Raw genomic sequence first — 27,902 nt, 5'->3', positions numbered from 1 at the left:
ACATAAACATAATAATAATCCAACTAGGCACACCAAAGTTCACATCACACTACTAGACTTGACTTGACTCAACTTGACACGTGCTACTAACATCTTATTACATAGAAAGGAACTCCAACGCCTATGGGAGAAATTCATGGGGAGGCTCCTCATAGATCCTTGGCAGGTTAAGGCACACCCTTTGCTCATCTATCACTTGTCGAAATCTCTTAAGGGTCGCCTCCTGTGCCTTCAACTGATCTTCCAACCGTCGATTCTTCTCTACTAATTCATAGGCATAGTGCACCATCACTTGACTAGTGGGATCCATGCCTTTAGGTTCCATTATTGCCCATCCCAAGTCAGGGTGTTGGCGACGGAGGAAGCGATATTGATCTTCCTTCATATCATCAAAGAGACGACGATGGAGACCCATGCAAGCTACAACGGCTGCATCTTCTATGCTATCTTCCATGGTGGCACAGTGACAGTGATACGCATAGTTCAAATCCAGCTGGTATGCTTCCTTCTCTCCATTTTGGATGGAGATGCACACCCTGGTCTTCCAATAAGTGTCCTCTAGAGAGAGCATATGCTCGTTGCAGACATACTCCACAGCTGCGTCCCAATCAGTGTAGTAGGTCTAAAGAATCCCCATAAGTTAGTGGTGCGAGACGGAGGATTCACTCCCCAGCTTGTACTAGATCTTTGTAGGTCTAAAGAATCCCCATGGCAGGGGTAGGCTGATCTTCTTGAATGGTGTCCTCCTCCTCATCAGACAATACAATGACCTCCACTTATTTGGATTCTTCTTCTTTGGGTGCTTCCTGAAATGGCTTAGGCATATGTGTAGGTGCTGGCGAGTCAACTTCTTGCTCCTGGGGTTCCTCATCCTCACGTGGCTCCATGGACTCATACAAGCCACGAGGCGGGTAGTAGCCTCCGGTGCAGATGCGAGTGGTCTTATTGGCATGAGGCATCTATAGAATTAGATTTAGTCAAATTAGAAGCAATAGTTTTCATAATAGAGTGAGGCAAAAGAAGCATAAAATTTAGCAAATAACAAGGGTGAGATGTGAAGCATGAAATGAGTGAAGCAAAAGAAGCTAAAACGACCATTGCTAACTAGGCTTGCGTCCTACAATCAACACGGCTTTAATACCAATCTGTCACAACCAATTTTAAGGATAAAATGGGATGCATAATCTTATGTGCGCCCAGAGATCAGTCACACATATAAGCCGACAAAGTATAAATAGTATCATCACAAGTGTTTATTACATCACGAATAATAAGACATAGTCTTCACATAAATGTAGCGAAAGTATAATGAAAAATCTCTCGCAGAAGCTTCATATCACAGGGATGTCAACTGTTTGACCATAAGTCAAGTAATCCTTAGGAAAGTCATCATTACCATAGCCATCTGTTACCCATCCAGGATTTTTTTTCCAAACAATGAAAGTAAACAAGCATAAGTACGTGTCCTACTCAATAGGTGTAAGATGGGGTTCATGGGGCTCAAAAGGCTTAACACAGGTTTAACAGCATTCAACTTTTAGTTGTCACAATTTTAGCATAAGAGTAGCAACAAGTTGTTTCAATCCCAAAGTAAAACATATGATCAATGTAAACATGAATAACGAATAGCATAAACAGACAATTCTTGGTGATCATATATTCCATAAGGGTCCAAGGCTGCTCGTGACCATGAGCACGGCTGATATACCACTTTTACACTCTGCAGAGGTTGTACACTTTCACTGTGACTCGTGGTACCCATATGCCCGGGTTAATTACTCCCAAAACACTTCCAATGTGAGTAGGTAGGGGCACTATGAGGCCTTTCAAAGGTTCGTCTAACAAGTTCGGGCCATTAGATTCACTCGGCAAGCAGATATAGGAAGCCCCCTGTCGAATGGCATAATTCCATCATGGCTATACACATAAGAGTAGAGGCTGTCCAATACCCGATTCGGCAAGCCATTCTTACGCCAATAAAGGTAACCTATAACAAGCTAGAAAAGGTCCTCATACTGAGCTAAAACCAGAGCTATGTAGCCCTCACAGTTGTACTGTAAGTCTCGGATGTTCGCTTATTGATAAGTCCTTAGGGAGAGGAATCTAAAGCATTTTGAAAGTAGCTAAATACTCCAGTCCCCCTGTTTCCAAGTTGCTAAAAAGTCATATTTTAATGTTTATTGCATATACCATTAGCCAAGTTACAAGATCATGGTTTAAGTGAGCACTAGCAAAGCTACCCAACTCATATCCCATAGGAGACAAGGTATAAGTTCAATTCTAGGGAATCCCTATCGAGGTGACACATACAACATAAATTAAATGTATTAAAGTTGATAGAAAATAAGGATGATCCCATGCTATACTTGCCTTGAACAAAGTGCTCCTATTGATCCTGCTCGTCAAAGTCATACTCTTGATTACCCATGAATTGCTCACCGTCTATACTCAATAATCACAGCAACATACAAGCATCCAGAAGCAATCATGCATAGCAAACAAAAGCTATAGATTAGAATAGTACAACAATCAGCATAAAATCTAGATAAAAAGTTTATAAAACAAATCTACGTCTCACTAAGATCACACAGACACGAAGATCACAAAATTCGGAGCTAAAACGAAGATGTTATGAATTAAATCATTTTTCCTATTTAAAAATCATGCAAATTTTAGGATGTTACACATATAATCATTGTAATGATGGAAAAGGTTGGGAAAAATATCACATACATGATGGATTTCTGTTTAGAGCTAACAAACTTAGTGTTCCAAATTCTTCGGTTAGATTGCTTTTGTTATAGTAATCACATGGAGGTGGACTAACATGTCATTTTGGACAAAAGAAAACTTATGAACTGCTAGGTGATCATTTCTATTGGCCCAAGATGAGGAGAGATGTCATTAGATTTGTGGAGCGATGCGTCACCTATGACAAAGCTAAGTCAAAACTGAACCCTCATCGCTTATACACTCCTTTACCTGCTCCTAATATCCCTTGGGAAGACATAAGCATGGACTTTATGTTGGGATTACCTATAACTCAGAGGAAAGGATTCTATTTTTGTTGTGGTTGATAGTTTTTCAAAGATGGCTCATTTTATCCCATGCAACAAGACCAATGATGCTTCACATATTGCTAATTTATTTTTTAGGGAAATTTTGAGGCTACATGGAATGCCCAGGACCATTGTGTTTGATCGAGATGTCAAGTTCGTGAGCTATTTTTGGAAAACATTATGGGCCAAACTTGGGACCAAGCTCCTGATCTCCACCACTTGTCACCCTCAAACCGATGGACAAACTGAAGTGGTGAATCGAACATCGTCAATGTTGCTACGAACAATGGTGAAAAAGAACTTGAAGATTTGGGAGGAGTGCTTGCCACATGTGGAGTTTGCTTATAACAGGGCAGTACACTCTACCACTAACTTGTGTCCTTTTGAAATTGTATGTGGATTCAAACCTATTGCTCCGATAGACTTGTTGCCCCTTCCATTGCAGAAGAGAACCAACATGGAAGCTTCCAAGCGTGCTGCATATGTAAAGAAGATACATGAGAAGACCAAGGAAGCCATTGAAATCAAGGCAGAACGCAAGGGTGCAAGTATGAACAAGCATAGGAAGAAAGTGTTATTCGAGCCCGGGGACTTGGTATGGATACACGTGCGCAAGGATCACTTTCCTCATCAGCACAAATCAAAATTGTTGCCATGAGGAGATGGTCCATTTCTTGTTCTTGAGAAGATCAATGATAATGCATACAAGATAGATCTTCTAGTAAGTTATGGCGTGAGCAACACCTTCAATGTTGCTGATCTATTACCATTCACAAGTAAAGACCCTTTAGAGTCGAGGACGACTCCTTTTCAAGGGGAGAGGATGATATGACCATGCCATCGAGCAACATGTTACAACCTCCACTTCAAGCTACACCAACTCAAGTATCACCTACATCGATACCAGCCCAAGTCATTGATGGACCGGTTACACATAGTCAAGCAAAGAAGCTCCAACAAGAGGTGAATACGCTACTTTGTGAAATTCATTTTAATATTAATGAGAATTATATACTGCCTAAGTCGTACACGTTGCTATTGCTTAGGTTCACCAGGGAGAATGACAAGGACACACCAAGACAGGATTACATAGAAGAGCCACGCTCGGGCCAGCACTGCATGACAGAACCGTCAAGAAGAAACAGTCATAACTTTTTATTCACAAAAGCTATGAAGGCCCATGAAGACTTCTTGGAAATCTTGTCAAGTCTAGTTTCAAACCCAAGTGGTCTCAACTGATTTTGACTTTCCAATGTTGAGATACGTCTGCATTAGTGAAGATTGGTCAGCAGGTCAACAGTTTGAATGATAATCAACTTCCCATGCAAAACTGTACCATTCTACAATATTTCGTGGTGCATTCTGCACATTGTATGAAAGCTTATCAAGTTAGCTTTCCAACGCATCCAACGGCTCATCATTTTGAAGTTCCAAGGTGGAGTTATTGCCAAAATACTAAAGACTGCACAGATTACCAACAGCCATGCGGAAACTCTCTAGGAATTCATTTCGTGGAACCCCTTTCACATAGTCTATCTTATCTTTTTTGTTTTGTGTTTACACATATCTAGGAGGGCTATTCCTAGTATAAATACCCCATTGCCTCATGGCAATCTCAGGCTTTTGATAATCGAAATACAGAAACCCCCTTTGTTCAGCTGTGTACTAACAAACCTTGAGAGTGGTCTCTACCCCATTGCTCTTGTGATTTCCTTCGCGGGATTACAGCAGCGGCGGCTTCACCCGCTCTCAATTGGTGCTCCAACTCCCTTTGAGATTTCCTCGATTGATTATAGGCTGTGTTGGTTGGTTCCTTGAGAGTGTAGTTGGGCAAATCCTCGATTCAGGTTGCCGGTTAAAGACGGTGGTTGGTTTCGAGTTTTATTTGTCACGTTGCACTAGTTATTGCTGCTTGCAGCAAGTTATCTTGGCTTCTTTGAAGCTAGTTATCTGGTGTTCATCCTACGTTGTGAAGATCGGGACCCCGTGACGCATTAGTCCTGGTTTGTGGCCTTGGAGAGGACCCACACGAACAACAAAGTGCGCACGTCATTCAAGTACGGGTGGGATGAGTTCTGCGCAAGCAACCACCTCAACGTCGGCAACACCTGCTTCTTCAGCATGATCCACGAGGCCACCTGCAGCGATGATGAGGACGAGGAATGGGAGAAGCAGGAGTACGATGAAGCTAAGCTCAAGGTGGAGGTGCGCAAGACGAACGATGAATGGTTGCGGTGAACTTGGCGCAAGAGTTGGCACGATCTGTATTTTGTTGTTTCATCAGAACTATTATCTGGTCTGTAAAGATTTCCTAGTATTGTACTATCTTACACCCTATTTGGATGGACTATAACTAGTTATCCATGGCTAAAAAAAGCAAACTAACTGTTGGGGTCTGTAGACTAGAACTAGTTGTTAGCCCCTAATAGTTGGGTTCTATGGACTAGTTGGATAGCCCCTGATAGTTGTCAGCACTGCATTTCGTTGTTCATCGACTTGCAATGATCCAGAGCATCTATATTTTATAGGGTCAGATTGTCTTAGGGTCCCGATAATCTCAACAGCTATACACCCACGTCCTCCGATCAGAAAGGGCGAACTTTGATGGTTGTGATGCCCATGGCAATGCGACGGACGTGGCCCAATCTCAATTCAATCGCATTGATGCAACAGTTACTGATCATCCTCCATCCAGTGTTTAGAACTGTCGCAACATGTCACACCCAGTTTTAAGAACAAAACCAGATACACACCATATGTGAGCCGAGGAAGTCAAATCTCACATATAGCCACAAATAAGGGTAATATCAATAGACAATGCTTAAATACGTAATGTACTAGTATAAAGAATATAACCTTAGATAGCACACAGCGGAAAGACAACTCCGATCTTTGGGTGAAGACCAGTTCCATAGGGACAACTGATTGGTTGATCACAAGCCTAATTCCTCCAAACTCTAGCAATCTGGTACCCATCTGGGATTTTTATCCAAATAATTGAAAAAAATAAAGCAAGCGTAAGTACATGTCATACTCAACAAATATATCATGGGGTTCATAGGGCTCAAAAGGCCAACACTGGTTAACTATGATTAGCTTTTAATGGGTCATCTTTTAGCAATTGGGTGGCAACACGTTTATCACAAGCCCATAAACACATGATCAGGTAAACATGAATAATGAATAGCATCAACAGTTAACCATTAGTGAGCATCTTCATCATCCATATCATCAGTGTTCACCATCTATTTCGTAAATGTTCTAAGGCCACTTGTGACCATGAGCACGGCTGATATACCAGTTTTACTCTCTGCAGAGGTTGTACACTTTCACTATGAGTCGTGATTTACCCTTTCGCCCGAGGTAGCTAATCTCTTCACCCACTTCTAAGGAAGGTTAGCTGGGTTCACTATGAAGCCTTTCAAAGGTTCGTCTAACAAGTTAGGGCCATTAGATTCACTCGGCAAACAGATGTAGAGCCCCCTTCCCGATGGCACATTGACACGCAACCTATACACATGGGGATAGAGGCCACACTATACCCGATTCGGCAAGCCATTCTTACACCAATAAAGGTAACCACTAACAAGCTAGAAAAAGGTTCTCATACTGAGCTAAAGCTAGAGCCAGATAGCCCTTATAGTTGTACTATAAGTCTCGGATGATCACATACAGATAAGTCCTTAGGGAGAGGAATCTATAGCACCATAAGAACAACCCAATGCTCTAGCCCCCCTTGTTCCATGTTGCTAAAAAGCATCTTTTAATGTTTATTGCATATACCATTAGTCAAGTTACAAAATCATGTTTGTAGTTGAGCACTAGCATCATACTACCCAATGCAATACCCAATAGGTATCAAGGTACAAGGTACAAAGTAGTAGGAAATACTTAGTGGCAGTCAAGGTAGACACATGCAGTATGAATTAAATGATTAAAGGTGTATAGGAGAACAAGGAATATCCCATGCTATACTTGCCTTAAAACACTAATCCTTCGGTAAGCTTTAATCTTCAACGTTCTTCTTCTTCTTTTTCTTGATCACCATGTATATCTCACCAACTGGACGAAATCATAGAGCACCACAGAAGCATCCATACAATCATACACAAAGCAAACAATAGAACTAAATTAGAATGGTACACCAATCATAGGAAAAATAAGTCAAAGACTTTGAAACACGACTCTACGCATCGCTACGAACACACAATCGCGAGAGGCACGCTAATCGGAGCTATGGTTAAAAAGATACAACTACCGAAAGATTTGCTTCATACGTGGAAAAGAAAACTATAGGCTTCATTCATTTTAAATATAGATAAGATATTTTATAAATACTATAAATTGAATTAAGTCAAATTTAGATTTGAATTATAAAACGAAAGTAAAATAGATCATGTTTTATTTATAAAACCCAGTTGCATAACTATTATTTAAGATATGATTTAAACCAAGAAATTCTAGAAATAGTAATATGATAAGCATTGTTACTAACACGTAGATCTCATCGCTATGAATCTAATGCAACTTGAACGGGTCAATTCGGAGTTAAAATGTAGAAGATATGGAGTAAACGAGATTTCCTTTATTAAAATAATAGATTAAATATAACCACGCAATTTAAAAGTAGAAAACATACTTAATAGTAGTATGAACATGTAGATTATGAAATTACAATTCTAACGCAATTTGAACGGATCAAATCGGAGTTAAAATAGAGAAGTTATGGCTAAAACAAAATTAGTGGCAAATCTATAAATAACTGAAAATGTATTTTAGATCTAAATCCAAGAAACTACACTTTTCGAAAGAAGAAAACATATTGCGGGAATACATCATGGACTATGGGTCAATTTGCCAAAAACAGAGGGTCTTAACTGCAAAACGTGCACGGCTTGGGCTGCCTATGGTTGCTCACTGGGCTAAAACAGAAATAACCATAGATGACAGGGGCTAGCTTGAAAGATATACAAGACTCATAAAACAGTAGATCGATTACGGAAAAGTACAGGGGTTAGAACACAATGTGTGCGTGCACTATGCTATGGACCGAGTCTGCGGGCCATGAACCAGTGGATGTGCTGTGAGAGCAGTCCACCATGGACCATGTCCACAATGGTGTATTTGGAGTTGTATTTCTAGATTTATTTTTCCAAAAGAAACAGCCATAAATGCGAGTGATGTCACGATGATGTCAACAAGCTAACAAGCAAATTGAATCACGGCGACGCATGCACGGCTCACGGCAGTGGCACCATGTACAGCGGCGACCAGAGCTCACCAGAACAGCTAAAGAAAAGACCTAGGGCCTCGGTTGACCAAAAGGATAGCACTGGGATACCGAGAGAGCGACTGCGAGCTCACCTGGGCACTGAACGAAGGGTTGGACTGGAGGCGGCACTGGGCTTGGTGGAGCAGCAGTGACTTCCACAGGGTAAAGCTCGTCGGCTAGCTTGAGTTGACAGAAAAATAGCATGATGCCGCGGCGGCTTCGGCGAGATTCAACTGGGTAGGAGCGCAAGCTCGGGCATGGACAGCGGTGAAATGGCGGGCGATGTCAACGACGACAGCGGCGTGAGCTTGGATGGAGGCGATGGCGTGCGCTTGGATTCGGCGAGGGCGTAGCAGTGCCGGGGCTCGGTATTTATGAGACCGGCTGCTTGAGGAGCAAGGCAAGGTGACGCTAGGTGACCTCGGACTCTCGGTGGCAGAGTCCGGCCTAGTTACGTGAGGTAGGAGAAAGGCCTGACCTACGGGTCCAGCTGTCGGTGAGCGCGGAAGGAAAGGAGGGGCACACTGCGGGCCTTGCTGGCTGCGAAGCTGGGCCGGCGTGAGAGAGGGAGACCGGGATGGGCCGCCGGAAGCAAAGGCCGAGTGGGGAGCAGGAAGCGGCTGCATGGTGCCGAACAGAGCTAAACAGGCCGGCGCAGTGGAGAGAGGGAGAAAGTGAGTTTCTATTTTCAATTATTTTCCTATTTCATTTTTTTAAAACCAAATTCAAACATGACCAAAGTCAAATTCAAATGGGGTTTCAAATATACTTTTTCAACTCAAGTAAAACTGAGGAATTTTAGCAAGTCTTCCCAAAAATAATTTTTACAACTTTTTAAATTCTTTTATTTTCAAATTTTCTTTTCTTTTACTTCAAAGCCAACTTGAAAAACATTTTGGCATATTTTCCATTTAAATCAAATCCACACAATACAAAGAAACAAATGCGCCGGTATGTATGCACATCCATATTGCTAGCTTATGAAGAATTTTAATTTAATAAAAAAAAATATTCCTACTTTTTTATGAGCACAAAATTGATAAATCAATCATTTTAATCTTATTTTCAAAAGTGTAAATTTTAGGGTGTTACAATTCTACCTGCCTTAAGATGAATCTCGTCCTCGAGATTCGGATGATGTCGACTGAGAGATAGGGATACTTCATCTTTAGATTATTCTTTACTCCCTCGTGCAGTTCCATTGTCTTGACAAGGATCCACTTTACTTTGCATACCTACTAATCTTACTCGATGTAACTTGCCAAGTTGATTCCAAGATTTTGACAGGTTCTTCGGACCATGCCTAGGTAACTCCAATCACTAGGCCACCTTTCCTTTTTAGTCCATACTTATTAGGCCTTCTTACTTTCTTGGTCTAAAGTAGGTTCTATTATTGTCGTAGAACCGACCAATTTATAAGAACACAAGTACAATGGCGGCCCACAAACGGTCGCACTGTCATACTTGAGTCCATATAAACCCGGTAGTCTGTTGAGTACCATGACGGGTCTCGATAAACGATCCACAAACAACCAAGATCGTACATGATTCAACGTACATGTCACATATTACATAAAGTTCGCAGATACATTTCCATCATCAGAGTATGAAATAAAGTTATTACAAACCAAGTTTGATAGATAAAAGCAGAAGCAAATTAAGTTTGAAAGTAGTGTTTCCAACATAGTTTAATACAGTGCCAACCTACGATCACAGTCCACAAAAGCATATAGAGGGATTAGTGAAGAAGCCTGCCCAAGGCTTACTCCTCATCCATAGCGGATAGAAGCAACTCATGCAATGTCCATGATATACTATGCCATATGCAACAATGGGAATAAAACCCTGAGTATGAGAAGGTACTCAGCTACACTTACCCATCATAAACTAGAAATAACTTGACTCCAAGGATTATGCAAGGCTGTATAAGTAGAGGTAGCTTGACAACATTTTGCATAAAAAGCGATTAACTCAATTATACAATTATAATTCTGTTATTAAGTTAATTATAACTATCCATCTCTAAATTAGCAACTATCCTGTGCCAAACATGTGGTATATCATTTGAAGAGCATACAATAGTAACCATAGCAGGTATAGTAATTCCATATTTATCCGAACCATCAACTTCCATAATACAATTACTATGATGTTGGTACTAGCCAAGTTTCTCACTATCTAGGAGAGATGGTGATTCGAATCGATTTCAACCCGCTGGGAATATATTCCTAACACAAACCCAGGAAGACCAGATCAACGGTCACTTAAGTCACCTTTGGTACAACTCAAGTATACATTTCATGGGTTTGCCCAGCGCCGCACAATTAGGGACACCAAATGCCAGGACGTTCAGGCCCAGCCTACCTTTGGACTTAGTCTGGCTCCCCACACATCCTTACTACCATCTAGAGTGCGCACTTTGATAAAGCGGGGCCCAGCCTGAGTTGAGCTACTCGGCTTCGCGGTTGGAATAAGTTATCCGGCCAGCTAAGTGATAGGCATGCGTTCAATCTTGTCAAACAGTGCCAACAACGGTACGGTCCTTAATCGGCATAGACGGAATCACATGAATCAACCTACCATAGACTCTGTCCCGCCTCGATTTACATTACCCCATGATTCTTTTCCACGATAGCAAATATAGCCAACCGTGCTTCGGTATCCTCCTATATCTCGCAGGTGACAGGAAATCACCCGACTTCTACCGGTCTAAGCATGGCTAAGCATATATTTGATCCTAGACCTACACAGGGTTAAAGGTGTATATATCTGGACAAGGTAGTTCCATGCATCAAGAGTTTCCAGACAACTCTTATAACCTAATGCATCAATCATAAAGGACTCAAGTAATATTTTGTAAAACACTAGGAGACTTAGAATGCTCCGGGGCTTGCCTTTCAGAAAGGAAGTGAGGCGGTGGTCAGGGCACTCCATAAGCTCTTCAGGGGTCTACTCATCTTCTTCGGGAACTGCGTCTTGAGGAATCTCCTGCTGGTCCCCTTCCTCTCCTTCGTTGAATTCCAGCAACGTTATCTCCTCTGTCGACCCTAGGTGCATGAATATGGTATAAGATATTACGAATGCATACATGCTGACAATTATAGTGTGATGATACATGATGAATGCATTTTTGTAAGTATTCTTAACAGCATGTTGTTAAAGTAATAACAAGTGTATCACATTTTACTGAGTAGGTGCATATCTCTTCTTGATTACCTAATCAAACACTTCAACAATTCATTTACTACACTACAAAACAGCAGATATTTGTTTTACTCAGAACAGGAGTTCTACTTATCCAAATGCTATGATCTTGGACTTTCTGGAAATCTTATAAAATTGTCTACAACTCTTATTTAATCACCAAAAGCTAACTCACAATATATCTTAACAAAAACAGGCAATCAATCCAGTGCTGTCCAAAAATTCTAGAAAGCAAGCAGTTCGGAAATACTAACTTTAAACAGCTATAACTCCTAAACCCTTTGGCCTATTGTCCTGAAATTTTAACACAAGCTATATTAAGAAGTTACCTACAATTTTGTTATTAACCATTTTTACAGAAAATATCATTTTTACTATGTAACATACCAAACTACAGAATCTGTCCGAAAACCCTTCCAACTCGAATTATAAAGCAACAATATTTCCACTACATGTAAGCATTCAAATTTTAACAGCACCAAGTTTACCAACAGTTCAAGAATACCAAATACACTCAAGAAAACATAATGGTAAAGCCCAAACTATTTATTTAAATGCCTTTATTATTTTATTTAGATACTTAGGTTAAATAATAAACCTATACCAAAAGTGCATCATAAATTCTCACAAAATTACAGTGGGTTAAAAGTGCTCTCAATAAACTAATATAAAAGTTTGATACCATTTTAACATGCATAACATGCTTTCCAAAAATGACAAGCTAGCAATGCTAATTTTAGCAAAAATAGTAAACCCTATAGAAAAGTGTCAAACAACAAATTATATATTTTTCCTAGCATCATATTAGTACCATACTACTGTACAAAAATTTTCATGGCAATATAATACATATTTTTGTCTCTACAAATTTCCTTTAGAAATTGCTATTTATTAATGAATAAATAGAAAGACTATATTAAATTCAAGTTTACAATAAGCTTATTATTTTTCCTAGCTAGAGCATGTCAATACAAAAGCCACAAAATTGGAATCACATTTTTATCATTTTTCTAGCTCAAGATATCAAATTTACAAAATGGTAAACATACAAAAAGCAATTATATAAACACATTTAAATCTCCAATAAAAATATCCTAAACTGTGCATCTCCTATTTTTATAAAATACTACACTTCCTAAGGAACACTGCAAAATTTAGTTCACAATTTTTGGATCTCCACAGCTCAAAGTCGCACACAAAAATAGGAACAAATGAACTAGCCTACTGCACTACAGTCACTGTCATCTGGGACCTGCTATCAGTCGACCCCACACGTCAGTGAAACAAAAATAGGGCACGGCACTGCATCGACGCGGTTCGGCCATAGCTCGTCGTTGGTGAGTCCTCTAGCGGAGGCAAGTGGACCTACGTGATCTACAGAGCAAACCGAGTTGGGTGACCTAGGTGGTGGCAGTGCAGGTGTGGTGGAGCGTGCTCGTCGCTGGCCATGGCGGCACGGTGGCGCTGCTCTATGGTGCGCCGGCCATCACCGGCCACGGCAAAGTCAGGCGAGGCACGCTACAGCATCACGGTGACTGGGCAAATACATCTATGCGACCTAGGCGGTTGGAGGTGCTCCGGCGAAGCATGGCCATGGCGGTGGCCATGGCGGAGCTCCTACAAGGATGCACCCGCGGTGGCGCAACACGAACGACGGCTTACCAAAGGCACGATGGTGGGCGCGGCAAGGTGGGAAGGGTGGAGAAGGGTGAGGCGGAGCTGTGAGTGCGGTCGATTGGAGAATGGGGCGGCGGTGAGCATGGGTGAGCTCGGCAGAGCGGCTGTGACAGCGATGGCGATGGCGGCTGCTGCGTTGCTGCGAACGGTGAAGGAGTAGGCTAGAAAATGAAAATGGTGAGCGCAGGCGTGACGAGTGGACGCTGGGGGTGATAAAGGCGCGCTCAGGCCCGGCGCTGCCTGGCTGGACAGACCGGCGGTGACGCGCGGCTTGCCATCGGCTCCACGCGGTGGCTAGGCTCTGTTGCCAGTCGGCCACTGAAGAATGAGCTGGTTCAGGCATCAGCGCCCCGATACAGCCCTGACTACGCGATTTCATGGCGATCAAATAGATAATCCGTAGCTCCATCGTGCAAACAACCTAAATGGGAATTGCAGACCTATGTACCAGCCCCAATTTCTATTTAGAACTCATGCCCTAATTCTCAACCAAACTCGAGTTATTTCATCCCAAAGTCGAGCTTGTCAAATTGTCAGTGTAGCTGACTTAGAAAAATTTTGCTAAGTGTTGAAAACAGTGAATTGATGATTTTTGTGAGCTCAAAAAGACTAAGCTATGCACATAATTAGCTCATGACCCAAACATAAAAGTTGTCCCCCATATCAAAAATTACAACTTTGCTTTAGTGACCACATACATGCAAAGTCTCTATCATATAGTTCAAACTTGGTCAAACCCATTACATTCAAATGATGACTTATACTGGAACTATGACTTAGTGACCAATTTAGCCCTAGCCATGAATACCAAAGTTGTTCATAATGATATTCTAAACATGTTTAAGCTATTTGTAAGGTCACACAATCATTTCATATATTAGTTACTCATAACGCTTTCCAAGTCAACCTATATAGCATCACTTAAGGACTTGATCATGCAAAGTGACCGTCATAACCATTGTTCCACTAGTCATCCTAGGTGTAGCTAATATGTTTTAGTGACTCACATAAACCATTTACATGTATCATATGCATAGATACAAGGAGACATGAAATAACAAGCATGTTTCATATGTTTCAATCACATGTTTCAATTGTAAAAGCTTATATATGAATGCTCTATGCTCATGATCATATGCATAGATACAAGGAGACATGAAATAACTAGCATGTTTCATATGTTTCAATCACATGTTTCAATTGTAAAAGCTTATATATGAATGCTCTATGCTCATGCTCATGCAATGCAAGTCAAATTATGCAAGCTCAACACCTAGGGTGTTACAATTATCAACTTTAAAACATTAATGGTTCCAATCAAGTTGCTCAAACTTGAAATACAATTCTTAGTCCTTGGTGTCACCCGAACCTTCTTAGCACGATTCTTCGTTGCTAAGGGCATCGGTCATGACTTTGCTCCTTGAAGTAATAGCACTTTTCCAAGTCATAACCAATTTCATTCCAACGAGGATAACACAAGCTCAAGACCAACTTGGTGAAGATGTCCTGTAGATTCTTGTGATCCTCCTAGATGTCACTTTTACTTCCAAGAAGATATTACTTCCATGCTCCATAATGAATAACTCCAGATAACATGTTAGGTAGTTTAACTCACGCTTCCTTAATTGACTTAATGAACAAGCCACTGCTTTTCTTCATGCATAAGGACACATTCCACACCCTGACAAGGTGCGTCATTGTAGATATGAAGCTCTTGTCTAGATCTGGCAAAGCTAATACATAGGTTTTACTTCAATCTTTTCTTGGACTCCGTCAACACTTAGCTGAGGTCTCTTGATCTAAACTAACTTGAAAACTTCTCCGATAGCTCTACCAAAATCTTTATGATCTTGGATAAACCTTCGTTGAACCTTTAACCAAACCTCATTGAAACTCTGAGTTTCTCTCACATCTTTGGGTACCACCACTATTCCGCTGCGCAAACTAGAACATAGGATACTTCATCTTACAAATTCTTCCACTTGGCTACCCCCCTTAAGAAAAGATAAACTAGGGAATACAAAGAGGTAGCTTGCATCTTCCTTCCAGAGGAGCTAACAAGTATCACGATGTCCTGACATCCCATTGAGACTCTTGTGTATGGGCAAGAACAAGAAATCTGAAGTTCCCCTCGAGTAGAAAAATAGCAGCGTAGTAAAACAGTTGTAACTCTCATTCTGTTAATCCAATGATATTGCAGCTTATATCGTTGGAAAGATTATAAAATTCTCCACAACTTCCTTATAGAACACTTTTCCAAATTCTACAGTTTAGGTGGTCGAAAACAGTACACAACAGAACTGTTCTATGTTGCAAACAGCACAGATGCATCGCCTTCTGATTTTCGTATCTCCATAACCAAAACAGCTATCAAGCTGATTCTTGCACTCAGAGAAAGATATTGAAGTCTACTATTGTCCAAACTTTTCTCATGATTTTTGCTTGTCCAAGAATAGAGATATAAGCCGAAGAGTGCAGGCTACTCCAAAAAGACAGGATAGGAAGAACAGAAGAAAACCATACCCCAACTATTTATTTCATTAATCCTTATACCTTAGGCCTATAAACTAAATGAAATTGTGGGAACACCCAACAAGATCATTGCAATCATTACAAAGATTCAAAACAATCATAAGCATAATGACAATTCAACAAGCAATAAAGATGCACAATTCAATCATGGACTCAACTAGTGATACTATCGTCCTTGTTGTACTAGGGGTAAAAATCCTAAGACTTATGTTCATCTTACGCAAGAAGGTGACGAGGAACAGTTCTAAAAGCATATCAAATCAAGGAGTGAAGATGAGAACAAAGACTTTAAAATAAGCATCAAGGAAGAGATAAATATCATGGATAGATATATAATAGAGAAGAAAATTTCAAGATTTATAGAACAATGATTTTATAGCAATTTCAAAACCTTAAGACAGCCAGTTTCTAACTAGGCTTGCGTCCTACAGTCAGTATTACTCTGATACCACTTTGTCGCACCCAGTTTTAAGAACAAAACAAGATACACACCATATGTAAGCCAGGAAGTCAAATATCACATATAGCCACAAATAAGGGTAATATCAATAGACAATGCTTAAATACATAACGTACTAGTATAAAGAATATAACCTTAGATAGCAAACAGCGGAAAGAAAACTCCGATATTTGGGTAAAGACTCTAGTTCCACAAGGACAACTGACTGGTTGATCACAAGCCTAATTCCTCCAAACTCTAGCAATCTGGTAACCATCCAGGATTTTTATCCAAATAATTAAAAAAATAAAGCAAGCGTAAGTACATGTTGTACTCAACAAATATATCATGGGGTTCATGAGGCTCAAAAGGCTAACACTGGTTAACTGCGATTAGCTTTTAATGGGTCATCTTTTAGCAATTGGGTGGCAACAAGTTTATCACAAGCCCATAAACACATGATCAGGTAAACATGAAGAATGAATAGCATAAACAGTTAACCATTAGTGAGCATCTTCATCATTCATATCATCAGTGTTCATCATCTATTTCGTAAATGTTCCAAGGCCGCTCGTGACTGTGAGCATGGCTGATATACCAGTTTTACACTCTGTAGTGGTTGTACACTTTCACTATGAGTTGTGATTTACCCTTTCGCCCGAGGTAGCTAATCTATTGACCCACTTCTAAGGAAGGTCAGCAGGGTTCACTATGAAGCCTTTCAAAGGTTCGGCTAATAAGTTAGGACCATTAGATTCACTTGGCAAACAGATGTAGAGCCCCCTTTCCTGATGGCACATTGACACGTAGCCTATACACATGGGGATAGAGGCCGCACTATACCTGATTCGGCAAGCTATTCTTGCGCCAATAAAGGTAACCACTAACAAGCTAGAAAAGGTCCTCATACTGAACTAAAGCCAGAGCCATATAGCCCTCACAGTTGTACTATTAGTCCTGGATGATCACTTATAGATAAGTCCTTAGGGAGAGGAATCTAGAGCACCATAAGAACAACCCAATGCTCTAGCCCCTTTGTTCCATGTTGCTAAAAAGTATCTTTTAATGTTTATTGCATATACCATTAGTCAAGTTACAAGATCATGGTTGTAGTTGAGTACTAGCATCATACTACCCAATACAATACCCAATAGGTATCAAGGTACAAAGTATAAAGTATTAGAAAATCCTTAGTGGCAGTCAAGGTAGACACATGCAGTATGAATTAAATGATTAAAGGTGTATAGGACAACAAGAAAGATCCCATGCTATACTTGCCTTAAAACACTGATCCTTCGGTAAGCTTTAATCTTCAACGTTCTTCTTCTTCTTTTTTTGATCACCACGTATATCTCACCGGCTGGACAAAATCATAGAGCACCACACAAGCATCCATAGAATCATACACGAAGCAAACAATAGATTTAAATTAGAACAATACACAAATCATAGGAAAAATAAGTCAAAGACTTTGAAACACGATTCTACGCATCGCTACGAACACATAGTCGCGATAGGCACGCTAATCGGAGCTATGGTTAAAAAGATACAACTATGAAAAGATTTGCTTCATATGTGGAAAATAAAACTATAGGCTTCATTCATTTTAAATATAGATAAGATATTTTATAAATACTATAAATTGAATGAAGTCAAATTTAGATTTGAAATATAAAACGAAAGTAAAACAGATCATGTTTTATTTATAAAACCCAGTTGCATAATTATTATTTAAGATATGATTTAAACCATGAAATTCCAGAAATAGTAATATGATAAACATTGTTACTAACATGTAGATCCCGTCGCTATGAATCTAACGCAACTTGAATGGTTCAATTCAGAGTTAAAACGTATAAGATATGGAGTAAACGAGATTTCCTTTATTAAAATAATAGATTAAATATAACCACAAATTTTAAAAGTTGAAAACATACTTAACAGTAGTATGAACATGTAGATTATGAAATTACGAATATAACGCAATTTGAACGGATCAAATCGGAGTTAAAACGGAGAAGTTATGCTAAAACAAAATCAGTGGCAAATCTGTAAATAACTAAAAACATGTTTTAGATCTAAACCGAAGAAACTACACTTTCTAAAAGAAGAAAACGTATTGTGGGAATACATCATGGACTGCGGGTCAATTTGCAAAAAACAGAGGGTCTTAACTGCAAAACGTGTGTGGCTTGGGCTGCCTGCGGTTGCTGACTGGGCTAAAATAGAAATAACCATAGATGACAGGGGCTAGCTTGAAAGATATACAAGACTCATAAAACAGTAGATCGATTATGGAAAAGTACAGGGGTTAGAACGCAAAGTGTGCGTGCACTATGCTGTGGACCGAGTCTGCGGGCCATGAACCGGTGGATGTGCTGTGAGAGCAGTCCACCATGGACCATGTCCACAATGGTGTATTTGGAGTTGTATTTCTAGATTTATTTTTCCAAAGGAAAATAGCCATAAATGCGAGTGATGTCACGATGATGTCAACAAGCTAACAAGCAAATTGAATCACGGTGATGCATGCACGGCTCACGGCGGTGGCACCATGTACAGCGGCGACCAGAGCTCGCCAGAATAGCTAGAGAAAAGGCCTAGGGCCTCGGTTGACCAAAAGGACAGCACTAGGATACCGAGAGAGCAACGGCGAGCTCACCTGGGCACTGAACGGAGAGATGGACCAGAGGCGGCACCGGGCTTAGCGGAGCAGCAGTGACTTCCACAGGGTAAAGCTCGTCGGCTAGCTTGAGTTGACCAAAAAACAGCATGATGTCGCGGCGGCTTCGGCGGACAGGCTTGGCTCCTTGGCAAGATTCAATTGGGCAGCAGCGTGAGCTCGGGCATGGACAGCGGTGAAACGGCAGGCGATGTTAACGACGACAGCGACGTGAGCTCAGATGGAGGCGATAGCTTGCGCTTGGATTCGGCAAGAGCGTAGCAGTGCCGGGGCTTGGTATTTATGAGACCGGCTGCTTGAGGCGCAAGGCAAGGCGACGCTAGGTGACCTCAGACTCTCGGCCGTGGAGTCCAGCCAAGTTACGTGAGGTAGGAGAAAGGCCTGACCTGCGGGCTATCGGTGAGCGCGGAAGGAAAGGAGGGGCACACTGCGGGCCTTGCTGGCTGCGAAGCTAGGCCAGCGAGGGAGAGGGAGACCGGGATTGGCCGCCGGAAGCACAGGCCGACTGGGGAGCGGGAAGCGGCCGGACGGTGCCGAACAGAGCTGAACAGGCCGGCGCAGTGGAGAGAGGGAGAAAGTGAGTTTCCATTTTCAATTTTTTTCCTATTTCATTTTTTTAAACCAAAGTCAAATTCAAATGAGGTTTCAAATATACTTTTTCAACTCAAGTAAAAATGAGGAATTTTAGTAAGTCTTCCCAAAAATAATTTTTACAACTTTTGAAATTCTTTTATTTTCAAATTTTCTTTTTTTTACTTCAAAGCCAACTTCAAAAACATTTTGGCATATTTTCCATTTAAATCAAATCCACACAATACAAAGAAACAAATGCACCGGTATGTATGCACATCCATGTTGCTAGCTTATGAAGAATTTTAATTTAATAAAAAAAATTATTTTCCTAGGTTTTTATGAGCACAAAATTGATAAATGAATCATTTTAATCTTATTTTCAAAAGTGCAAATTTTAGGGTGTTACACAACACATTCCCGTACTTAAGTGAAAAAGTTAGTAGTGCACAACTTCTTTTGCCTCCCACTTTGTTGTGACATCCATCCACATGACTGTCGCCGCTTCCCATGGCCTTCGACGAGCCCACCGGTGGCAACATCCAGCATACGGCACCAACAGAGCACAACACTGGCACTGTCCTTGGTGCTATGGTTGTCGATGTTGATGGCGCAGTAGTTGCCGATGCTGGTGGTGCCACGATTGTCGATGCTGATGGATCCATGGTTGCCGACATGGATGCCATGCCCATTGCTGTCGTCAATTACAGGCGACCCATGCCATTTGTCTCTGGGGGCCTGGCATCGTGGTCCAGCCATTCCGCTCCGCTTGGCGTGCATCGAGCGTCGCCCTGTCCGATGGCACCGATGACGACCGCTGTGAACAACCTTGTGGTTCAACGGATAATGGAACGCATGGGCTATAGTGCTGGCCCTGGCCCCAGACTGCACCACTGTTAGTATTTATTAACTTGTCACTTGTTTTAAGTAGTCACCTATGATATGCTTATATCTCCTAGCATTACTTATACTAAGTTGTCATCCCTAATGATGGTGCCAGAGATGCTTGTTGGTTTTACCTAGTATTACTACTAGAATGATACTTAGTAGTTTGTTATTATTTCATCTTACTAGAAAGAATATATAGATATGAATGAAAAGGAATCTTTAAGCGCACAGATAATATACCATTGTAGCACTTCACCCGAGAGTATTCTAGGTATCATTATTTATATTTTTACCACGGGGAAGATCAAGAATGGACATGTATTGATAACTTATACTATTGATGGATAAGTAAACCATAACCAATATTCTACTCATAACAGGGGTAAGTCATAGGATAAGATATATATATGTATATGTATATATATATGTATATATATATATATGATAAGTATTGATCAATGATAATTATAAATCACTCTGAGTACTCATTTCTATGGCATTAGCATGGTCAGGTAGAATATTAGAGGAATAATTCCTAAGTTATTCTTGATTACAAGTCAAAGCAAACATTGCTTAGTGCAATTATACCTAGTAATCACTGCTAAGACCATCGTCATATCTACACATAAGGGATATTACTAAGGAAGATTAAGAATAGAGCTTGTCTTCCTTCGTAACCGCATCCTACATGCACCTACATTCGGGGAGTGGAATACAAAGGACTCAACAGAAGTGTCACGTCTGCGATCTAGCACATGACCCATAATATAGGGTGTATCCGTAGGTAAACAATGTATAAGCACCATGCTTACACAATGTCGAGCACCCACCCATGGATCCTTAGAGTGAGCTCTATACGAACTTATGCAAGAACAAGATGATGATCCAACTATACTAAGCATATAATTAAAGTAGATGATGAACATTATAATGAAGAACATAAATGAGATGAATATAATATTGTCATAACAATTGTAGCAAGCATATAAAAGTAATGGAGATACAAAAGAGAGGAGGTACAAAGATTACACGAAACCATGATCTTGACACGATCAGGAATCTAAGCAAAGCCTGCTTGCCTCCCTCTAGACCTAGCCTAACTATCTATGCCCTAGAATTGATGGAACTTTGAGGATGATTAGGGTTTCTATCTTCTCAAATGACTTATCTCTATTGGGCATGCCTTAGGGGGTGGCAGGGGCTAGTATATATAGGCTAGAGCATCCAACGTGAGTCCTCAGATCAAATCGACTTAAAAGACAGCGTAGATGCAACCTAGGTGGTGGTGGAGAACCGACATTGCGACACGAAGGCTGACAATGGGCCCTAGGAGCCGGGCGGCCTGCAGGTGTGGCTGGCCAGCCCCACCTAGCAGCCACTCAGGCTCTGCCTCATTGTGGAGTCCTCTTGAGTCTTCTGGTGTCCGTTTTACTGTGAATAAGCGCAATTAAATCTGACATGTAGGTCTACCTTGACGGTTTTCTAGATAAACCTTGTAGAAAATACACATTCAGCAAAACTTGCGGAATTTGTTAGTTCAGACCACTAGACCTTCGTTGGTGATTATGTTTATGCCCTTATGCATGTTATATTGATGGTTTATAATGGTTGTTAACTACCATCAACAAGTTCCCCCAAGCTTAACCTTTGCTAGTTCCTTAGCAAAGCTAAACTTAGCAAATGGATCAAGAGTTTAAGGATTTTGAAAACATTGATGCAACTCCTCAAAAGTACACATGCGTTCAAACAAGAATTCTCCTCCGGATTAGAATAAACCGATCTGACTTTCAAACTCACCCATATTACCATCAACCATGGGGTTTTTTAATCTTCACTTGAGTCTTGAGCAATTGAAAGATGAAACAATCAAGTCAAGCACTATGTCTCAAGTTCTTTCTTCAACCATTATTCTAGAGTTTTTATAGATTTTCAAAATAAAACTCAGAGCTTCCTTTGTATGACACTCTCAAGTCTCTCAATATATATGGTATTTGTGGATCCTCACCAAGGCAATAGTGGTGTTATGACTTTCTCTTCCTACAACTAAGGCTTATGCGGAGGTCATAGGAGTGGAGAAAGCATAAAAGAGCATACTTGTATTACATATATTGTAAAGTCAAACCTCAGATCCAAAGAGAGTTGAGTCATATAATAAAATCAAAATGTGCATGTGTGTGGATGTATGTGGTGGATATATATGGTGGCTAACCTATTTCTACTATGCTGCTTGAAAACATATCTCTCCTTTGAAACTTGAAAACAACTTTGCAAGAAAACATAGTTTATCTTATTCAACTCTCTTTCTCTTTTTTCAGGCGGGCATTTAAGTACCCATTGTTTTAAATATCTCAGACACTTGTCCAATTTTTCTGATCTCTTTTTTTTCTTTTTTTTCTTTTTTTTATGAATAACTTTTGCATAGCCCCATGTGTCTTTTCTGCAACAAGACTTTTGAGAGATAGCAACAAGAACTTGGAGCATTTATTTGGTGGATATCCTATCATGAATCTTTTTGGTGTTTTCTCCTAGTGTAGGAGTAAAACATTTTTGGGTGGATCTAGATGGAATGGCAAGTTGTTGCGCCTACCCCCAATGTAGGAGTAGTGCATATTTGGGTGGTGTGTACGTGATCTTGATTTTAAGATCATGACAAGCCTCTCATAAGGGTCAACAAAGCTTGACTAAACTCAATGCAAACCAAGCAACATATAAGTGGAAATTTTCCTAATCTAAATATCATGTATGGCTTTGGTAGGAATTCAAGCTTTGTCATACAAGAGCTCATCATGTAGGATTTTCATATTTTTCAAAAGATTAAACTCCAGAACTTTAGTATCACTTAGAATAAGATAAACAACAGCTCAGACCTTCTCATATCATATCCGTCAATTACCTAAACTTAGATTAAGCATATGCTACCCATGAGTTTCAAGTTTAGATTAAATTCTTTTATCAAAACAATCGTATCCAAAACTTGGGAGAATTCATGGCTGAAAACTAGGTACTTAAAAGGAATTACGATAGAGTAACTATTCATCATTTCTATTGCAAGAGATTATCCTCAGAGTCCATTAATTTAGCTCTTAAAAATAGAAAACAAGACACACACTTTTTATTGTGTTTTTATTTTTAAGATCACACCTTACTATTATATATTTAAGACAAAGATAATAATAATAATTTTTTATTTTGCTTTTAGTTTATTATGCATCTTTTTATGACTTAGAAAGAATAGAATAAAAGGGAAAGACATACTTAGCTAGATATATGGGGGATGCCTTTCCCCCAAGCTAGATGTTAGCGCGGTCGAATGTTGAAGTTGAGTGATCCTTTTCGGAGCAGATTTGCTAGCAGATGTCCTTGTCGTCTCGTGATGGAATGACATGAAGACAATCGGGTGAATTTGCTCTTGATCTTGGTGCATCATCCTGCAAAATATCAAGAAGAATACCAAAACTCGTGAAATGGATTAGGATAAAAGGGTTACTAGTCAGCCGTCCAGAGATTAGTTGTTCTTGTGGTTTGGAAATATTTCTATTTTGGCAGATTTTTAACAAGATGTTTTTAATATCTTTTTGGATTTTTCATTTTTATATACATGCAAGAAATATGTATGTATTGTATTTTTAAATTTTTTTGCCACCATAGTGAATATTTCCATGGGTATTTACACCGTAGATTTATTCACATGGGGCTTAGGATTTATGATGCAACGATATAATGCAGTCATGAAACTTTTTATTTACATCGTAGATTTATTCACATGGGGCTTAAATTTTTTTGCCACCACAGTGAATATTTCTAAATGCAATGCTATAGCAGAAAAGTAAATATGCCAAAGTAAAAAGTAATTCATGCAATCCTAGGAAGTAAATATAGATAACTACCAATGTTACCTCTCGGCGAGGGTTCAAAATTTTAAGTCCTTCAGACAGGACTTTACTGGAGAATTGCCCTTTATTCTTTAGGTGCATCTGTCGGTCCCGAAGATGGAGACCTAGATGGTTGCACCTCTTGTGATAGTGATTTAGGTGTTGCTAGACTTGACTTTGGCAGAGTGGGTTCATTTTTTACAACTTCTTTAGGTTCCTCATCTTCCTCCCAACTTTTCTTTGGGGATTGGTTCATTTGGTTTCAGGATGATCGACATCTCCTAGAGCGGGACTTCTTTGGCTAATCATAAGTGGTATAACTATTAAAATAACAGCATACCTTTCTCCAGGGAAGTGAAAGTCGACTTGTCTAGATCCGACGTAGATGATCATGTTGGTAGTGTTGAGGAACAGCCTTCCAAGGATGATGGGTGTATCATCTTCTTCTTCTCCCATGTCCAAAACCATGAAATCAGCAGGGGTGAACTGATCATGTATTCTTACCATGACATCTTTTGTTATTCCTTCCAGAAATTGGATTGATTGGTCCGCCATCTGCAGTTGCATATATGTAGGGAACAAAGGTTCGTTACCAAATAAATATTCATATGTTACCTTGGACATTATGTTGACACCTGATCCAATGTCGCAGAAGGTCTTGTGGAAGATTCTTTGTCCAATGGTATACTCTATCGTTGGTACACCTGGATCATCCCTCTTAGCAAGGAATGGTGAAGCGAGGTGGAGGTCGTGCTCTGATCGAAGTGTGATAATCATGTTAACTGATTCTTCTTGTGGCTGCCTGGCCTTGTTCTTCCACCCTCTCCTGTTGTCCTTCTTCTTGGTCATTGTTGTCTCTTTGGGCAGGTACAACATTTGTGGATGTCGAGGAGATTGCTGGATGCTGTTCTTGGAAGAAAACTTCTCCTTTCTATCCTTGATTCTGTTAAGGACAAAAATAGTTATTGTTGTCAAAGTTCACATCCTCATGGGTCTTAGGGCAGTTGCTCCCTGAATGCCCAGTGTTTTCACACTCTTCACACATCATGCATGAATCATGAATGTGCATGACTTTTTGCTTCTCATTGGCTCAATCTTCGAGCTTCTTCATCAGCAAATCCATCTTGGCAGACAACATGTCAACCTCCTTGAGTTGATGCATACCTCTACCTCTCTTGCGGGTCTGAAGACATTCTTCATTCCAACCTTGGTTGGAGGCCATCTTCTCTACATGAGTTGTTGTAGCTAAAATCACGAGTGATAGGAATGCACCTCCAGCAGCAGCATCCATAGTCTCACGGGTATTGTTGGTCAACCCATGGTAGAAAATCTACATGAGTAGCCAATTCTCCATCACATGATGGGGACATTCTAATATGTAATCTTGAAAGCGTTCCCATGCCTCAAGGACAGGTTCATCATATTGTTGCCAAAAGCTTGAGATTCTCCCATGCAGAGCATTGGTCTTGCCTGTAGGAAAGAACTTTACTAGGAAGGCAGTGGAGCAGTTATCTCATGTAGTATTTCTATATTTGTTAGCATAGAACCATTGCTTTGCCTTCGCCAAGAGTGAGAATGGGAAAAGGCAAAGTAGTATGGCATCTTGGGTTACTCCTTTAATGGTGAAAGTGCTACAGATCTCTAAGAAGTGTTGGAGATATGCACTCGCATCTTCATGTGCCTTTCTACAAAACTGGCTTTCTTGCACCATGTTGATGAGGGCTGGCTTGAGCTCGAATCCATTGTCTCCAATATTGACTGTTGGTCTGGTTCAGATGTTGGATGTACTTGGAGCAGAGAATTCACAGAGAGTCTTGTTAGCCATGGCTTCAAATTCTTGTGTTAAGCTTCACCTTATCTTGTTGTCTTTCGATTCTAAATCTAGGACTTTCTTGAGTTTAGCTCTAGTCCTCCTAATTAATGCTTCTAGATCATCAACGTAGTTTGTCGGAAGGCCAAAACCAATCATACATTACCCTACATAAGATATAAAAGTAGACAAAACAAAGGTAACTCTGCTTGAGCAAGGGTCAATGGTTATTTCGATCACATTAATAAGTATAAGTTTATCAATACTTCCTTTGCCTAGCTACCTTCCCCGACAATGGTGCCAAAATGCTTGTTGGTATTTATTAACTTGTCACTTGGTTTAAGTAGTAACATATGATATGCCTGCATCTGCTAGCATTACTTGTACTAGGTTGTCATCCCTAATGATGGTGCTAGAGATGCTTGTTGGGTTTGCCTAGTATTACTACTAGAATGATACTAAGTAGTTTGTTATTATTTCATGTGACTAGAAAGAATATATAGATATGAATGAAAAGGAATCAACAAGCACACAGATAATATACCATTATAGCACTTCACCTAAGAGTATTCCAGGTATCGTTATTTATATTTTTACCATAGGGAAGGTCTAGTATGGACATGTATTGATAACTTATACTATTGATGGATAAGTAAACCATAACCAATATTCTTCTCATGACAGGGGTAAGTCATAGGATAAGATATATATGATAAGTATTGATCAATAATAATGATAAATCACTCAGAGTACTCCTTTCTATAGCATTAGCATGGTTAGGAAGAATATTAGAGGAATAATTCCAAAGTCATTCTTAATTACAAGTCAAAGCATACATTGATTAGTGCAATTATACCTAGTAATCATTGCTAAGACCATCGTCATATCTACACATAAGGGGTATTACTAAGGAAGATTAAGAACTGAGCTTGTCTTCCTTCGTAACCGCATCCTACGTGCACCTACATTCAGGGAGTGGACTACAAAGGACTCAATGGGAGTGTCACGTCCATGATCTACCACATGACCTACAATATAAGGTGTATCCATAGGTAAACAACGTATAAGCACCTTGCTTATACAATGTCGACCACCCACCCATGGATTCTTAGAGTGAGCGCTATACGAATTTATGCATGAACATGATGATAATCCAACTATACTAAGCATATAATCAAACTAGACGATGAACATTATAATGAAGAACATAAATGAGATTAATATTAATATTGTCATAACAATTGTAGCAAGCATATAAAACTAATGGAGATACAAAAGAGAGGGGGTACAAAGATTATACCAAACAACGCTCTTAACACGATTAGGAATCTAAGCGAAGCCTACTTGCCTCCCTCTAGACCTAGCCTAACTAGCTATGCCCTAGAATTGATGGAGCTTTGAGGATGATTTGGGTTTCTATCTTCTCAAATGACTTATCTCTATTGGGGATGCCTCAGGGGGTGGTAGGGGCTGGTATATATAGGCTAGAGCGTCCAACATGAGCCCTTAGATCAAACCGACTTAAAGGATGGCGTAGATGCAACCTAGGAGGTGGTGGAGAACCGACATTACGACGTGAAGGCTGATAGTGGCTGCTAGGTGGGGTGGCCAACAGGTGGTGCTAGCTGGCCCCACCTAGCAGCCACTCGGGCTCTACCTCAGTGTGGAGTCTTCTTGAGTCTTCTAGAGTCTTTTGTTGTCCGTTTTGCTATGGATAAGCGCGATTAAATCTGACATGTAGGTCCACCTTGACAGTTTTCTAGATAAACCCTGCAGAAAATACAGATTCAGCAAAACTTGTGGAATTTGTTAGTTTAGACAACTAGACCTTCGTTGGTGATTATATTTATGCCCTTATGCATGTCATATTAATGGTTTATAACGGTTGTTAACTAC

General features: G+C 40.2%; 1 protein-coding gene and 1 non-coding gene across 2 annotated transcripts; both read left to right on the top strand.

Moving 5' to 3' along the window:
* Window positions 1-3,516: 3,516 nt before the first annotated feature.
* On the top strand, window positions 3,517-5,297 carry LOC136548361 (B3 domain-containing protein Os03g0212300-like). Its single transcript, XM_066539921.1, has 2 exons — window positions 3,517-3,654; window positions 5,079-5,297. Exons 1-2 carry the CDS (start codon window positions 3,517-3,519, stop codon window positions 5,295-5,297), a joined length of 357 nt encoding a protein of 118 aa, XP_066396018.1.
* A 20,251-nt stretch (window positions 5,298-25,548) lies between these two features.
* On the top strand, window positions 25,549-25,654 carry LOC136553028 (small nucleolar RNA R71). Its single transcript, XR_010782934.1, has one exon. It is a non-coding gene; the product is annotated as a small nucleolar RNA R71 (small nucleolar RNA).
* The last annotated feature ends 2,248 nt before the right edge of the window (window positions 25,655-27,902 follow it).

Source organism: Miscanthus floridulus, chromosome 4 (assembly GCF_019320115.1).
Source record: "Miscanthus floridulus cultivar M001 chromosome 4, ASM1932011v1, whole genome shotgun sequence".
NCBI classification, from domain to species: domain Eukaryota; kingdom Viridiplantae; phylum Streptophyta; class Magnoliopsida; order Poales; family Poaceae; genus Miscanthus; species Miscanthus floridulus.
The sequence above is the reverse complement of the archived record's forward strand: the minus strand, read 5'-3'. Positions and strand labels throughout refer to the sequence as shown.

Coding starts and splice junctions, on each gene's coding strand:
- LOC136548361 (XM_066539921.1), top strand. CDS start 3,517: ATGGAAGCTTCCAAGCGTGCTGCATATGTAAAGAAGATACATGAGAAG. Junction 3,655..5,078: donor TATTCGAGCCCGGGGACTTG/GTATGGATACAC, acceptor GTGGCCTTGGAG/AGGACCCACACGAACAACAA.